Consider the following 17,263-nt stretch of genomic DNA (forward strand, 5'->3'; position numbering starts at 1 on the left):
AATCTGAGAACCACTAATCTAGATTAAAGCATGCTGAGTACGTCCAAGATTTAAAATCTTCTTTTTAAAACCAACACTTAAAGCTCCACTTTGGCCAAATAAGAAAAGTCAAAATTAGGAATATTAAGAGGACAATACATTCAACTTAGATAAAAAATATAAGTAATACATAAATAATAAACATTTGAGATTTTCCACAGTAAAAAATATATAGGAAGGGAGGAGGGATATATAGGCAGAGCAGAGACAACTTTTAGGGCACTGAAAATACTCTAGATGTTATTATAAAGATGGATATATGTCAATATACATTTGCCTGGACCCAAAGAATGTGCAACACCAAGAATAAACCTAAGGTAAACTATGGACTTTGGGTGATTATGTATCAACATAGGTTCATTTTTGGTAAGAAACGTACCATTCTGTTGAGTGATACTGATAATGGGGGAGGCCATGCATGTGTGGGGAAGGAGGTATATGGGAAATCTCTATACCTTCCCTTCAATTGTGTTCTGAAACAAAAATTGCTCTAAAAATAAATTCTTAAAAAAAAAAAAGAATATGGACTTTGGGTGATGATGATGTGTTAATGTCCACGGAATGTAACAAACATACTACTCTGGTGCTGGATGTAATGGCGGGGGGGAGAGGGGAGACAGGAAGTTGATGGGAATTCTGTACTTTCTACTTAATTTTGCTAAGAACTAAAATTGCTCTAAAAAATAGCATCTATTAAAAAAAACATTAAGTGAATACTAAACAAAAATGTATAGAAAAATATAAAGGACAAGTGAAACAGTGTATTATAATCTAAAAAATCTGGTAAAATATCAACTAAAGGATGAGAAATGAATATAATAGACAAAATTACATAACATTACTTCCAAGAGATCTAAAATCAATTTCATCTTATTACTGCCTGATGATTTTTACCACTTTTTTCAAAACTATTTAGGTACATGCTTCAAGAAGAAAACCATTTTCTAAACTTCTGCCAAAAACACACTAGTCTTCTTACACATGCTGACTCAGTCCTTAAACATTTTTATTCAAGGATTTTCTTTTTGTGTAATGAAAAATTTACCTCTACTTATTTTATAATGACTAGATGAAGGATATTCAAACATTTGAAATTATAGGACAATTATACATGTCCAATTAAATATAAGTTTAATTTTCAAGTATTAAACTTAACAATTTGGCATCAGTTTATTGACATTTACTTAAATTCCTAACACAGAAATTCTAAAAAATTTTGGAAAAAAATTTTGGAGGAGCGCCTGGGTGGCTCAGTCGTTAAGCGTCTGCCTTCGGCTCAGGTCATGATCCCGGGGTCCTGGGATCGAGCCCCACATCAGGCTCCCTGCTCGGTGGGAATCCTGCTTCTCCCTCTCCCACTCCCCCTGCTTGTGTTCCCTCTCTCGCTGTCTCTCTGTCAAATAAATAAATAAAATCTTAAAAAAAAAAAATTTTTTTTGGAATAAATATGTGATAAAAATCCAATTCATATGATAGTCTAGTACATAAAATTCTACTAACCACTCTTTTAAAATTTTACTCAGCCACAGTCTTCACACCTAGTGTCATATGACTAAACTCTCACCAACTAACAGATCTATTCAGACAGTATCAATTAGAAATAGATTACTGTTCAACCAAAGATGCTATCTGGTCTGAAAAGGAGGACAAAAAGACCACAAATCAGCCACAAAGGTGGTATTCACGTGTAAAGAAACTGCTTGACCACTTAGCTTTGTTAATCACGCAAAACTATGACTTAGACACCAGACTCCTCAGCACAAATGTGAGTTGTTTTTTTTTTTTAACTCAAATTCCTTTCTTTGGCATTTAAGAAATTTAACAATTTCAAGAGGTACCTTCCTCTTTTTTTCTCTCAACTACTCTCTTAAGATGCATTAGCTCTAGCAAAACTGTTCTACTAATTTTCTTTAAACACACCAAGCATGCTTCTGCCACTCAGTTTTTGTCCCTGCTATTTGTCTGGAATGTGTTACCACCTATTTGTCTACCACAGTCTGAGCCTTCAAATTCCAGTCCAACTGTCACCTTCTCCACGAAACTTTTCTTGACGATCAAAATTCATAGTATTTCTTTATCCAAAGAAACAAACGCAATCCTAGCACAATCCTAGCATGCAATCCTAGTAACCGGCATTTAATTTATAAGTTATATATGTTAATTTCAAATATTGTTTCTTCATAAAAATGGAAATCCAATCCAGTGTTATTCTAGTATAAATCTACTTTCCCCAATGGACTAATACTATTTAAGGGCTGGTTTTAACAGCACCAATCACAGCACTCCTACCTTGGTAGGAAGTTTTGAATGTTTGATCTTAATAATTTTATTTATTTATTTATTTATAAGTTTTTTTTTTAAAGATTTTATTTATTTATTTGAGAGAGAGAGAATGAGAGAGAGCACATGAGAGGGGTTAGGGTCAGAGGGAGAAGCAGACTCCCTGCCGAGCAGGGAGCCCGATGCAGGACTCGATCCAGGGACTCCAGGATCATGACCTGAGCCGAAGGCAGTCGCTTAACCAACTGAGCCACCCAGGCGCCCTGATCTTAATAATTTTAAAACATGAAAAAAAAAACGTATTATAGCAGTTCCCAACTTTTAAAATACCACATCATAGGGGCGTCTGGCTGGCTGAGTCTGTAGAGCAGGTGACTTCTGATCATGCGGTTGTGAGTTCAAGCCCCAATGGTGTATAGAGATTACTTATAAAAAAAATAAACTAAAAATAAACTAAAAAAATAAAATATCACATCATACACACAAAAAAAAGAAAATATTTGTAACCTCCAAATATGGAGTCCCTCAGACTCCTATATTTAGGCACACCTGTAACTGTATGGAAGTACACTAGCTGGGAAGCTCTGCATTAATGTAAAAAACCAAATGCCAACAGCAAGGGCAAGAAGATTAGTAAATTCCTTTGTTATTTTTGTATTCAGCTTTCTATTATAAACATTATCTAGAAACCTCTTGATTTGTTGTCTTCAGCAAATAAAAACTTGTTAAGCTTTTATATAATGTATAAACTCTACTCATTTTATCTTTCTAAGTGGGGAATTCAACTGGACATATTTCCATGTGCCAACAACCTCAGCCTAGTGCTTAACTTAAAACATTAATTCTGAAAATAGAAGCTAATAGAAACAAAATTCATTAATGACCTTAAAACCTGTTTTCCTACTGTGAGAACTCATCAGTTTTTTCCTTGGATGTCTACAGATTTCTGATAGGAAAAATAAATCATGGTATTGGCATTCTACATATCAATGTCGCTTATTTCATACAGGATTTTTAACATGCCTTCACCTAATTTCTATTTAATTCAAGGTGTTGAATTAAGACCTAAGTGAGACTTGATTTCAACACCATCTTTGTTACTAACATTTTGTCCCCACCACCTCATTTCTTTAAACAAACTAAAAAAACCTAGAAACTAAAACAGTCACTCAATTCCCTTTGAGTTTTTAAGGATATCTAAATAGGGTTCTTACCCCTCTTAACCTCAATGTGATACGTTAAGTTTAATCATTCCCATAAAGAACTCTTGTTGCCAGGAGTTAATAAAATGGCTTTTTTGCAACATATTAATTTGCCAATTTGCTAATTTAAAAGTAAGCATTACGGGATGCCTGGGTGGCTCAGTCGGTTAAACGTCTGCCTTTGGCTCAGGCTGTGATCCTGGGGTCCTGGAATCGAGTCCTGCACTGGGCTCCTCCTTGCCCAGTGGGGAGCCTGCTTCTCCCTTTGCCTGCTGCTCCCTCTGCTTATATGTTCTCTCTCTCTCTGACAAATAAATAAAATCTTTAAAAAAAAAAAAAGTAGGCATTATTTTAAATAAATAAATGTAGGCATTACTTGAGAATACATAATGAGAGCCGGGGCATTCTTATATTAGCTGATAGAAGTCCAAAATGGTACAACCCCTATGGAGGAGAATTCGACCACCTCCAAAAAAAAAAAAAAACAACACATACATATATATCTGTATCTATATATCTATATAGATACAGATATATATAGATAGCTCATAAATTTACTCTTTGACCCAACAATTCCACTCCTAGAAATCTGCCCTGAAGATAAACTTCTACAAATACAAAACACGTGAAACAAGGTTATTGACATTAGCATTATTTGTAATAGCAAAATATCAGAAACAATCTCAAATGTAACAATGAGACTAGCTGAATAAACTATGGCACATCTACACATACAGTACTAAAACACCACGAAAAAGAATTAAAAAAAGATTTCCAGATATGGAAATTTCCAAGTGAAACTGGAGTGACTTCCAAAATATACTAAGTGAAAAAAAGCAAAGTACAAAAGAGTACATATAGTCTACATTTTTTTAAAAAAGATTTTGTTTATTTACTTGAGAGAGAGAATGAGCGGGGTGAGGGGCAGGGGGGAGAGAGAGAGAGAGAAAGAAGCAGACTCCCTGCTGAGCAGCAAGCCTGAGGCGGGGCTCAATCCCAGGACCCGGAGATCATGACCTGAGCTGAAGGCAGATGCTTAACGGACTGAGCCACCCAGGCACCCCAGTAGTCTACACTTTGAGTAAGAAGGGAGGCAACACAGAAAAGACTGACCAAGAACTAATGAAAATGACAAGATTTATTTATTTTTATTATAAGAAAATATATGCCTGTGTGAGTGGGGGAAGGAGCAGAGGAAGAGAGATCCTCCAGCAGGCTCCCTGATAAGCATGGAGCTGGACACAGATGGACGGGGGTGGGGGGGGGGGGCGCGGGTGGCAGCCTCCCAGGGCCCTGAGATCATGACCTGATAGCCTGAGCCGAAATCAAGAGTTGGTCACTCAACCAACTGAGCCACCCAGGCACCCTGAAAATGATTACCTATAGTGGGTGGTTGCATGGAAAGGATAAGGATGGGAGTAAGGCTTCTGAAAAGTATAAGTTTTTATATAGTACTGACTTTTGAACCATGTAAAATTAAATAAAAAGAATGAAGTAATCCCTAAAATTAAATACTCCAATTCAACAACAACAGAAAAACCAAACCAATTAAAAAATGGGCCAAGGACTTGAATAGACATTTCTCCAAAGATACACAAATAGCCAACAAGCATGAAAAGATGCTAAACATCACTCATAAGGGAACTACAAATCAAAACTACAATGAGACATCACCCCACACCTGTTAAATATAGCCACTATCAAAACACAGAAGGGGTGCCTGGGTGGCTCAGTCGGTTGGGCGTCGGCCTTTGGCTCGGGTTGTGATCCCAAGGTCCTGGGATCGAGCCCCACATTGGGCTCCTTGCTCAGCAGGGAGCTTGCTTCTCCCCTGTCTGCTGTTCCCCCTGCTTCTGCTTGCTCTCTCCCTCTCTGTCAGAGAAATAAATAAAATCTTAAAAAACAAACAAACAAAAAAACAACCACTGAAAATAATAAGCACTGGTGAGGATCTGGAGAAATTGGAATACTTGTGCACTTCTGGTGCAGCTGCTATGGCAACAATAATTTTCTAATTTTCAAAAAAATTAGAAATGGAACCATCATATGATCCAGCAGTATATATTCTGGGTATACATGCAAAAGAATTGAAAACAGGATCTCAAAGAGATACCCAGGTTCACTGCAGTATTCTTCACAACAGCCAAGAAGGAGAAGCAACCTAAATGTCCATCAACAGATTACTGTATAAAGAAAATGGTATATACGCACAACGTATTATACAACCTTTAAAAAGAAGAAACTCCTGTCATATGCTACAACACGGATAAGCCTTGAGGACATTTTGCTAAGTGGAATAAGCCAGTCACAAAAAGATGCTATGTGATTCCACTTATATGAGGTATCTAAAGTAGTCAAACCCCTAGAAACAGAAAATAGAATGGTGGTTGCCAGGGGCTGGGCGGGGGGAGGGGGGGAAGGAGGGAGTTATTCACAGGATACAGAGTTTCAGTTCTGAAAGATGAAAAAGTTATAGAGGTCTGTTGTATTAACAATGTATACATATGTGGAAGGGGCAGAGGGAGGCTCACAAAGAAACAAGGCACATAGTTGACAGTGCTGTACTGTAGACTTAAAAATGGTTAAGATGGTAATTTTATGTTGTGTGTTTTTTAGCACAATAAAAAAAAGCAAGAATCACATTGATCAGTGGAAATAAAAAGTATTGTGTGTATAAAAATTGAATACAAACAGAAAGAAAGAAACCAATTGTATATAAAATTGATAATGTAATCACTTGGACAAAAGAATTCAAATTCAAGTAACTAACAAATAATGTACTCTATACAACCTTAGGGGTACAACAAAACTGCAAAAAATCTTGCAAGGGATACTGGTATAGTATTGAATTTTGTCTGAGTTTATAGCAGGGTAGTACAAGGAAATAAATTTATCAAAGTTAAGGGAAAACAGGATTTATACTGTAGAAGAAGGATGATACAAATATGGAATGGAGGAAGTTTAGGAAAAACTGTGGGGCTATTTTTGTTTTGTTTTATTTTTTTTAAGTAACCTCTGCCCCTAACATGGGGCTTGAACTCACAACCCCGAGATTAAGAGTCACATGCACAGGGTGCCTGGGTGGCTCAGTCGGCTCCAGGTCCTGGGATCCGGCCTCACATTGGGCTCCATGCTCAGCGCAGAGTTGGCTTGTCCCTCTCCCTCTGCTCCCCTGACCCTGCTCTCTCTCTAAAGTAAATAAATAAAATCTTAAAAAAAGGGAAAAAAAAAGGATCTGCATGCTCTACTGCCTGAGCCAGCCAGGCGTCCCTGTGGTGTTGGATTTTAACTGAACAGAATGAACTCATAATTTAAAGTATGTATATTTCCTAGCTCTACACACTGATAGGGCCTGAAAAATTACCTCCTACTACCTATGTGAACCCAATGCCCACGCCCAGACCTTGGTTTATAAACACCACTCTCTAACTAAAATGGAAATAGGACCCTGTGGAAAAAATGACCTATCCAAATCTGGGGCAAGAAAGCACAAGGTGAACATGTTGCACCAGAAAACAAAGAAGTGCTCAAAGACTCAGAGAGACATCAAAAAGATACTAGATGTTTCAAAAGGACACCAAAGCCAGCATGCTCATTTTGGGATAATTTGACTCTCAAAGGGAATAAAGACAGTAGACTATAATGCACTGAATGAAGAATCCATGAATAATTTTTTTAAAAAGGGGAGCAGGTGGGGTGCCTGGGTGGCTCAGATGGTTAAGCATCTGCCTTCGGTTTGGGTCATGATCTCCAGGTCCTGGGATTGAGCCCCACGTCGGGCTCCCGGCTGGCTCAGCGGGGAGCCTGCTTCTCCCTCTCCCTCTGCCCCTCCCCCTGCTTGTGTGCTCTGTTTCCCTCTCTCAAATGAATAAATAAAATCTTAAAAAGGGGGGGCGGGTAGGAGGGGGAAGGCTCTTTTCTACAGAGGAAGGCCAGCTAACACATGTAGAAGGAATGATAGAATTTTAAAAAGGCAACATTTTATAATCACCAAAGTGGATACTAAAACAGTTAAGTAAAAATTGTTAGAAAACAAATTATTCTCACAAACTGTCACTTTAAATATTACTTAGTAATTGCAAAGCTGGGAAAGGTATACTTACAATGGAAAGAGTTGACCAATTGTAACCAAGTGATCAAACTTAGCATAACCAACAGGACAAAATGACATTCTGTGCCTCCTGATGATGCAAAGGAGACTGACTATACATCACCACTTGCATGGTAAAGTACACACCAAAAAAAGTTCAACCTAAGCACGAGGAAATGAGAAAAACAGATTATGGCACTCCTATGAGACCAATGCTTCAAAAATGTCACACCATGAATGACTCCCCCCCCCTTCCAACAACGGTGACAGAACTTTTTTTTTTAAGATTTTATTTATTTGACAGAGAGAGACACAGTGAGAGAGGGAACACAAGCAGGGGGAGTGGGAGAGGGAGAAGCAGGCTTCCCGCCGAGCAGGGAGCCCAACACCGGGCTAGATCCCAGGACCTGGGATCATGACCTGAGCTGAAGGCAGACGCTTAACGACTGAGCTACCCAGGCACCCCAGAACTTTCTAAATTAAAAAGGAGACTAAAGAGGGGCGCCTGGGTGGCTCAGTCAGTTAAGCCTCCAACTCCTGATTTCAGCTCAGGTCATGATCTCAGGGTTCTGAGATGGAGCCCTGCATCAGGCTCCACGTTCAGCAGGGACTCTGCTTGAGATTCTCTCTCCCTCTCCTTCTGACCCCCTCCCCCGCGCACACATGCTCTCTCTCTAAAACAAATAAAAATCTTTAAAAAAGGAGACTAGGGGAGCCTGGATGGCTCAGTTGTTAAGCGCCTGCCTTCAGCTTGGGTCATGATCCCAGGGTCCTGGGATTGAGCCCCACATCGGGTTCCCTGCTCCTTGGGAAGCCTGCTTCTCCCTCTTGCACTCCCCCTGCTTGTGTTCCCTCTCTTGCTGTGTCTCTCTGTCAAATAAATAAAATCTTTAAATAAATAAATTAAATAAAATAAAAAAGGAGACTAAAGAGACATGACATATGCAAATGATCCTATACTGAAACTTGGATAGAGGAAAAAATCCAATTTTTAAAAAGTCATTTTTAACTGATGGTTGCCAGAAGGGAGGGGCTGGGGTAAATGCAAAATGAGTGAGGGGGGCATGTGAGGTAGAGGATTCTAATCATGGAATGAATAAGTCACAGGGATAAAAGGTACAACGTAGGCAATATAGTCACTGATACTGTAATACCATTGTATGGTAACATGTAACATACAGACCTATGCAATCACTACGTTGCATACCTGAAACTAATATAACACTGTGTGTCAACTGTATGTCAATAAAAAAACTTAAAAATTAAAAAATAATTAAATAAAAAAATTAACAGTCATTTTTAGGACAACTGGGAGAACTTTATTATGGACAGTATAACAGATAACACTGTACCAATGTTAAGTTTGGAGTGTGATAACAATCACTCTTCTAAGAAGAACACTGAAGCATTCACAGGGAGAATGTCATGATGTCTGTAGGTACAAAAAAGTGTATCATGTCTGTCTCCCTCTGTGTGTGTATGGAGAAACAAAAGCAAACAAAGGTGACAAAATGTTAACAACTGGTAAACCTAAGTGAAGGGATATAGGTACTGAAGGTACAATTTTTCCAACTTTTCCAGAGGTCTGAAATGTCTCAAAATAAAAAGTTGAGGTAATTCTTAAAAAGGAGGAGGGAGTGGAAAAAACATCATAATTAGCCAGCAATACTCTCCAGTAAAAATTCAAATAATAAAAGAAACAGGATTCTAAGATCAAATCATGAGATTCCCACATAATTTCTCCCTACCTAGCCCATAAAAAAATTCCTACGAATTTTTCTTACAGTATTTAAAATAAATTTCACAAATCTAGCAAGTTGGCTGCAAATATATACTATTATTTTTGAAATTAAGTGTTTTTCAAATTTATGAATACCGCTACAAAGTCTACAGTTAGTATACTCTGACTTGTCAAAAGAGCTCCTGTGATAGATTAAAGATGGCTACAAATTCTTTCTTTCTTCTTCCATTGAGAAGTAGAGTCATTTTTTTCTCCCCTTGAATGTAGATTGGGCCATGAGCACTTTAACCAACAGAGTAAGACAGATGTGACATTGCCAATTCTGAACCAAGCCTTTAAAAAGTACTGGCAAATTCCTCCATGGTGTCTTAGAGCCTGAGTCCAACTACCCTGCGAGAGAGACCATGTAGAGAAGCCCCAAGATTACATCATAGATAGGAAAAAGGCCCAGCTGAGTTCAACCTTACAGCTGTTCCTACCAAAGCACAAAGTGTTTGAGAGACACCAGTGTGGATTTTCTAGACCAGTTTAGACACCAGTTGAATAACTGAATGAGCACAGTAAGGAACATGGAGAAAAATACTCAAGTCAAGCCAAGCCTGCCCAAATTCCTGATTCACAAAATTGTGAGATAAAGAAGGAAAGTGGCAGATGTCAAAGGTAGAAGCAACCCAGATGTCCATTGACAAATGAATGGATAAACAAAAGATGCTTTATATATACACAGTGAAATACTATCTAGCCTTAAAAAGTAAATTCTGACATATACTATATGGGTGAACCTTGAAGACATTATGCTAAGTGAAACAAGCCAGTCACAAAAGGACAAACACTATTATGATTCTACTCATATTAGGCTCTTAGAGTATTTAAATTCAGAGACACAAAGTAGAAAGGTGGTTGCCCCTGCTAGGGGAAGGGGGAAAGAGTTACCATTTTTTTAAGATTTCATTTATTCATTTGAGAAAGAGAGAGAGAAAAAAAAAAAAGCACTCCCACAAGCAGGGGGAAGGGCAACAGAGAGGGAGAGGCAGACTCCAGCTAAGCAGGGAGCCTGATGCGATGCAATGCAATGCCTGGCTGATGTGATGCCAGGCTTGATCCCAAGACCCTGAGATCATGACCTGAGCTGGAGGCAGACCCTTAACCACTTGACCCACTGAACCACCCAGGTGCCCCAAGAGTTACTGTTTAATGGGTACAAAGTTTCAGTTGGAAAATATGAAAAAGTTTTGGACATGAATGGTAGTGATGGTTGCACAACAATGTGAATGTGCTTGATACCACAAAACTACTCTTAAAAATGATTAAAATGGGGACGCCTGGGTGGCTCAGTTGGTTAAGCGTCTGCCTTCGGCTCGGGTCATGATCCCAGGGTCCTGGGATCGAGTCCCACATCGGGCTCCCTGCTCAGCGGGGAGTCTGCTTCTCCCTCTGCCTGCTCTGCCTGCCACTTCTCCTGCTCGTGCGCGCTCTCTCTCTCTGATAAATAAATGAATAAAATCTTAAAGATTAAAATGGCAAAATTTATGTTATATATATTTTACCATAATAAAATTAAAAAAAAAACACAGCTGTTTTAAACCACTAGGCTTGGGGTAGTTTGTTACATACCAACAAATGAGCAGAACAGTTCCTCTACACAAATGCAAGTCTAAAATAAGAACTGTGCTACAGTTAGCATTACTCCCCAAATACATATTGGCTATATTATAGGGCTTCATTTTAGAAATCCTGCCTATTGAATTTTTTAATTTCCTAGCAGAATCTTCTGCAAAGAAGACTTAATACAAATATTAAAATAAAATATGCAAACAGATTTTAGACTGGAAGTTAATACTGAATTATATGTAAAATTAGCATCCTATGTGGCATTTAGGGATAAATAAAAATCTTTTATGGAAGTGAAAATAATTATAACCAAAGTAGGTATTTCTGGGATCCACCTGGAGGAAAGGAAGGGAAAGAATTCATGGCCTTCCTGCCCCTAATCTATTCTTCCCCTCTCACAACCTACATCTGATGAGAAAAGAGAGATGCCCTACCTTAAGTCAAGCCACCACATCCTAATTCCGAACTATATCAAACAAGCTACACTACAGAAAGCAGAAGTGAGAGTGTGGGGCAGAGGGAATGGTTGACACAAAGAGAAAGGTGACATTAAAATACAAAGAAAATACATAAATAACACCTGGTGGGAGAAAAATGGGGGACATATTCAGAACAATGAAACCTTGTTATTTAATCTTTCCTAATTCTTAGCACCAAAGTAGTACGAATTTTTATTTGATTCTGTGACTGGATGAATACGGCAGATTTGGGTATGAAGTTAATAGCCAGAGAACTGTCTGGGGTACTGAACTCTGACACCAGGTAATAAGAAGTGGATATAAGAAACAATCTTGAGGGCCCCTGGCTGGCTCAGCTTGAGTGTGCAACTCCTGATCTCAGGGTGGTGAGTTCAAGCCGCAGGTTGGGTGCAGACATTACTTAAATAAATAAATACTTAAATCTTCAACTGGTCCGTCCCTCTCTCTAAAAATGAAGGCTTATAAGGACTTTCTACTTCCAAAACAGCAAGAAAGGAAGGAATAAAATGTGAGTAGCATGTAGTTCTATATTAATACATGATTTGAAACCGACGTGTATAACAAACTGTGGGCAGAAGCTCTTAATGGAGCTATGTACAACACTGTTTATAGGTGTATTTTGAATGTGTTATAAAAGTTATCAGACATGACTGCTACATTAGTTTCAGAATCCTTAACTATACAGAAAGAAGGCTATTTGTGAACTACAGATCTTGATGCTTAATGTAACATTGGTAGTAAACAATCTGCTGTCCTTTCAAAGAGATAACTTTTGTACGGCCTTTAATAGTTCTAAAATTAATATATAACTGCAACTTATCTAAGTAACAAAACCGTTTGTTTATTTATTTATTTTAAAAAGTAGGCTGCACACCCAACAGGGGGCCTGAACTCATGACACTGAAATCAAGAGTTGCATGCTCTACCAAATGAGCCAGCCAGGCAACCCTAAGCAACAAAACTGTTAGTGATAGTTTTCAGCTTTCTGTAACTAGGGCTGATCACAACATCTCAGACTCCGTTTCTTCATCTGGAAAATCAGAACAGAACCAAATAACCTCTAAACTACCTTTTGGTTCTAAAATTCTAAATATCCATGTTATCTCTCTGGTATGCAATCTCAGGTAAAGACTTAGTTGCAATTCAAAATATTTTCAAATTATCCTTCATTTCAAAAATACAAATATTTCTCTAATCCACTATTATTATTTTTTTCTAATCCAATATTAATACAAAGTATTCATTTGTCCACTGACCAAATATTTGCTGGGCACCTAACAATGTGCCAGGCATTGGACTTGGTGCTGGCAGGGTACAAAAATAAACAAAAAGAGACTTGGTACCTGTATTCATGAACATATGCATAAGTGTAATATCACATCTGTAATAAATGATATGCAGGAGCTAAAAGAACACATAATGGGGAATCTAAGAGACTTCCCTTAAGAAAAACAAATGAGTGACAAAAGAACAAATTAATGACAAAGGAAGTTGAGAAGAGTACACGTATGGGTTATGTAATGTGGAATCTGTCTAGGCAGAAATGAACATGGCATGTTCAAGGAACTGATCGAAGGCCAGTGTGACTGGACATAAGAATATGTAAAGTAATTCCTCAGAAACTGAAATTAAAACCTGTAATATATATACAAAAGTATACCTTAGCTATTCCAAAGACATATTCTAAGAACCATTTTCTTTTTTTAAGATTTTATTTATTTGACAGAGAGAGAGACAGCGAGAGAGGCAACACAAGCAGGAGGGAGTGGGAGAGGGAGAAGCAGGCTTCCCGCTGAGCAGGGAGCAGACGCGGGGCTCAATCCTAGGACCCTGGGATCATGACCTGAGCTGAAGGCAGACGCTTAACGACTGAGCCACCCAGGTGCCCCTAAGAACCATTTTCAAGAAAGCTTCAAAGCATTACAATTGTTTCTAATGTTAAAAAAAAATGCTGTCCTATATCTCCTTGCAAAAGAACAAATGAATTCATTGATTCCCTTCTCTTTTCACTTTACTGTTTTCAATTGCATAATAAAAATACCTTCTTAGTTCTACTTAGATTCCTTTGAAGAAAATCAGCTATAAGAATGAAAATAAATATGATGCTATTGCCCTGGCTCTGCCACTAAGCCACTCTATGACTGATCTCAGTACATGTTACTTGGCCACTTTGGGCCTAAATTTTCTCATTTGTGAAATACAAGGAGTTCTAGAATTTCCTTTAAGATCCTTCTAACTCTAAAATTATGGTTCTATTGTAAAAATGTTTGTCCCATTCTTGAAAACTGAAGAGAATGGACCAAACATCTCTGAATTTCACTAAGATTTTACCTGCCATTAAGCTCTGTTTGCATTTATACAGCATTTGAACATTGTTGCTATGTTACAATAAAAAAAAACTACTGAATTTATAAAATTTGCCCATAATTAAGGGTTTAATAAACACAAGAATTATCAAAAATAGTTAAACATTGTTAAAAATCTACGCTTCCAATGAGACAGTACTACTTTAACTAACCAGGGATCCCTAGAAAGCACAAAGTCAAAACAGACTTAGAAAAATAAGGGGAAAAATCATAAGATTCTTGAGAAAAGCAAAATTTTAGCAGGACATTCAAACTGGTTAATATGTATGTCAATTTTAACTTCCAAAAGAACACATAACAAATGATTTCCTAACCCAAAGCTCATTCTAGACTTGGTTATATGTCCATTTATATAACAGCATTTCTAATAATCTATCTGCAAGTAGAAAAAGTACATATGGTCGTAACTTTTTTAACCAGATTATCCATCACTAGAATTCAAGATTTCAATACTCCTGATATGAAAATAAAAAATTAAAAATCTATAAATTGTTTACTTAACAGCTTTGTATTTCATAATTTTTCAGCATCTCCAAACATTCACTATAACCTTAAGAAGCATCAATTAAGCACCTCACCTCGTGTATAATCTTTAGTATCAAGTTTATTTTAACGGAAGGTAATGTGTCCTTTTCCTTCAACAGAGGCAACAAACTAGAATTTCATTAGATTTTAAAAACTAAGGTAAAGGAATACTTTAAATATTCATTAATCACTCACAACTTCATAAACATTTAGTAGGCACTATATTAAGCTCTAGAACAAAGGGGCAAGATCATTCCCTAAAAATACATTTCATCAAGTTGCCCAAGGTACAAACACTGTCAACATTGTTTCTTCCCTCACCTCCCACCAAGTCTGATTGATTCTAACTCTGAAACATTTCTTGGTTCCTTCCCTACCTCTCTTCCCCCTACCATTGCCTGGCTTCAAGATTTCAACATCTTTCACCTACACTATTACCAGTTTCCTAGCTGGACTCCCTGCCTCAAGTCTTTTCCTTTCCTTGTTCCAATCTAGCCCTAGTTGTGACAGACAAAATATTTTCAGCACTGACAAATGTTCCCTGGGGGTCAAAGACGCCCTGGCTAAGGGGCACCTGGGTGGCTCAGTTGGTTCAGTGTTGAACTCTTGATCTCAGCTCAGGTCTTGATCTCAGGGTGGTGAGTTCAAGCCCGGCACTGGGCTCCACACTGGCCATGGAGCCTACTTTAAAAAAAAAAAGAAAAGAAAGAAAGAAAGAAAGAAAAAGAAAATGCCCTGGCTGAGAACCACTGCATCAAGTTGATCCCTTCACAAGAACAGCACTTATCTTGTAAGGCTGTGGGCACAATCTATGTCCATGCAACAGAAAGCAAAAATCGGACCAATATAAGCCTGAAACTTACAACCTTGATCTTAGGGTCACCATGGTTTAAATAAGCTAACTTTTTTAGAGCTAAAATATTCTCTCTTGAAAACCTTGAACATGTAGACCTAAATCATCACCTTACTTCAAGTCTGAATTTTGAAGTCAGTACATTCTGTCAAAGTTTAACCATACTAAATTCATATTTAAGCTTCTGGATATTAGAAAATTGTGACAATTAAATAAAATGCTTTGGTGATTAAATCAGTCTCCTCAGAAATTAATGGAAATAGGAACCCTCCTAGGCAAGCTATTGCCTACATTTAAGGTTGTAAGCTACTCTGAACAGTATTCTCATAAATATTTCTAGAAAAAAGTTCTAAAAAAGCACCTAAATTCTTATGCTTGAAAAAACAGGCACACTCCTTTTAATTTCATATAATGATTACATCCCTACAGAACTATTCAAAGATACAGCCAAGAAAGAATACCTTTCAGAGAGGGTAAAAAAACGAGATGATACCTAAAAAAAACCCGGGTAGGTGAAACTGTAAAGGCCAGGCCTAGCAGTGCAGTAATACCACAGGAGAGCACCTCCTACCACAAACGTTCTGAAGCGTGAACCCTGTGTCCAGACGCTCACCTTCAGTCGCTTGATCATTTCATCCGTGGTGATCTTGTCGGTGATCTCCTTTACCCCCGGAGGGTAAGCGATCTTCCCGTCTGCACTCACGACGCCACACAGGGCCGTGGCAGGCTTGGGCTGCGCGGTGAAGTCCATCCTGGGGGACAACTTTTCTTTCACAGTCCTCTACCGGCCTCTATCGGTCAGAAAACAAAAGTTCAGCGAGAAAAGGGAGACTTTGTAACCTCTTTTTTCATTTCAAAAATCTCTAATCTGCAAAGGGCCCTTTATCCGGGGAGGCCGGGGACTCGGCGGCGGCCCCGCCACTCGCCCCTCCCCGGGCCTAGACCCTGGTGGCCGCCCCGCCACCCGCACTCACGCGGGCCCCGCCAGCTGCGGGCCCACGGGGCTCTCCGGCACCAGCCGCCGCGGCCGCGGGAAGCGCCGAGCAGCGCCAGGAGTTTCCCATTCCGCCTTTCACAATGAAATCCACCCCCAAGCACCGAGGTCCGAAGTTTGGCAGCCTCCCGAGCCCGGCGAGGCCCTCACGGCCCCCGCTCGGTCGGAGAGAAGCCCCGAGTCCCCCGCCCGGCCAGTCCCCTCCGGGAAAGGAGACGCGAGGCCTATAGGGCTCGGCTTAGGCCGCAAAACTAGGGACCCAACCGGACCCACACGCAGCGATGGCTCCGGGAAACGAACGCCTTTGCCGGGCCGAGCTTCGGGACCCCAGGCGTCCCCGCCACGCTCCCGCCCCTCCCCTGTCCCGCGGGAGGGGAAAACAAGACGCCCTCCACCCCAAACCCCACGCCAGGAAGCGGCTGACGCGGCTCCGCACTTCACATTTTGTTCCTTCAACTTCGGCGGAGGGACCCTGGCGGCTTCTCTCGCCCCCCGACTGCTCGGCGCCGTCCGGCGCTGCCGAGGCCTCACTGGCACCTCCGGGCAGCTCCGCCGGGCCTCGGTCCCGCGCCCCCCCCTCCCGCCCCGGTCTCCCCTTCCGTCCCCTCCCTCCACCAACCGAGGGCGGGAGCCGAGCCACCGCCGCCTTTACCTCCTCCTCCTCATGCGGGCGGAAGGTGCATCGAGCGCCCGGGCCTCTGTCAGGTGGTTGCGCCGCCGCCCCTCGTCGGGCTGCACACAAAGCGGCTCCGCGGGTCCCGCCGCCGCCGCCGCCGCCGCCGCCGCCGCCCGCCCGGGAGCGGCGCTGGGGCTGGCGGTGCCGAGGAGGAGCAGCCGCCGCGGGGGGAGACGCGGGGCGAGTGTGCGCTGGGCGGGGAGACACTGCCGCTCTCCGTCTGGCCGAGGAAGAGCAGCCTCAGAGAAGGCACCTCCGGGACCGTGTGCGCCCGGGACCCCCGCGGCCCGCCCGCCCACACCTCGCGCCGGCCGGGTCCGCCGACCGGGACCCGGACGCCCCTCGCAGCGGCGCGCGCCCGGCCGTCCGTGTCCCCGGGAGCCGGCTCTTCGCGCACACACCAGCCG

The 17,263-nt window shown here is 40.6% G+C and overlaps 1 protein-coding gene across 4 annotated transcripts in view; it reads right to left on the bottom strand.

Annotated features, from left to right (window-relative positions):
• PDS5A (PDS5 cohesin associated factor A) overlaps positions 1-16,960 on the bottom strand; it is a 125,871-nt gene extending 108,911 nt beyond the window's left edge. For 3 of the 4 annotated variants that reach the window (XR_004298843.1, XM_032400225.1, XM_032400222.1), the window contains exons 1-2: positions 16,833-16,960; positions 15,800-15,977 (exon numbers count right to left, since the gene is read on the bottom strand). Coding sequence is in view for 3 of the 4 variants with exons in the window: in XM_032400225.1 (XP_032256116.1) it covers positions 15,800-15,937 (138 nt within the window). In the remaining variant the exon portion in view is untranslated. Of the gene's footprint in view, positions 1-15,799; positions 15,978-16,616; positions 16,733-16,832 lie in introns of those variants that run through there. The other variant, XM_032400224.1, reaches the window with a different exon arrangement.
• Positions 16,961-17,263: the final 303 nt, after the last annotated feature.

This window comes from Phoca vitulina, unplaced genomic scaffold, assembly GCF_004348235.1.
Source record: "Phoca vitulina isolate PV1807 unplaced genomic scaffold, GSC_HSeal_1.0 scaffold3, whole genome shotgun sequence".
NCBI classification, from domain to species: domain Eukaryota; kingdom Metazoa; phylum Chordata; class Mammalia; order Carnivora; family Phocidae; genus Phoca; species Phoca vitulina.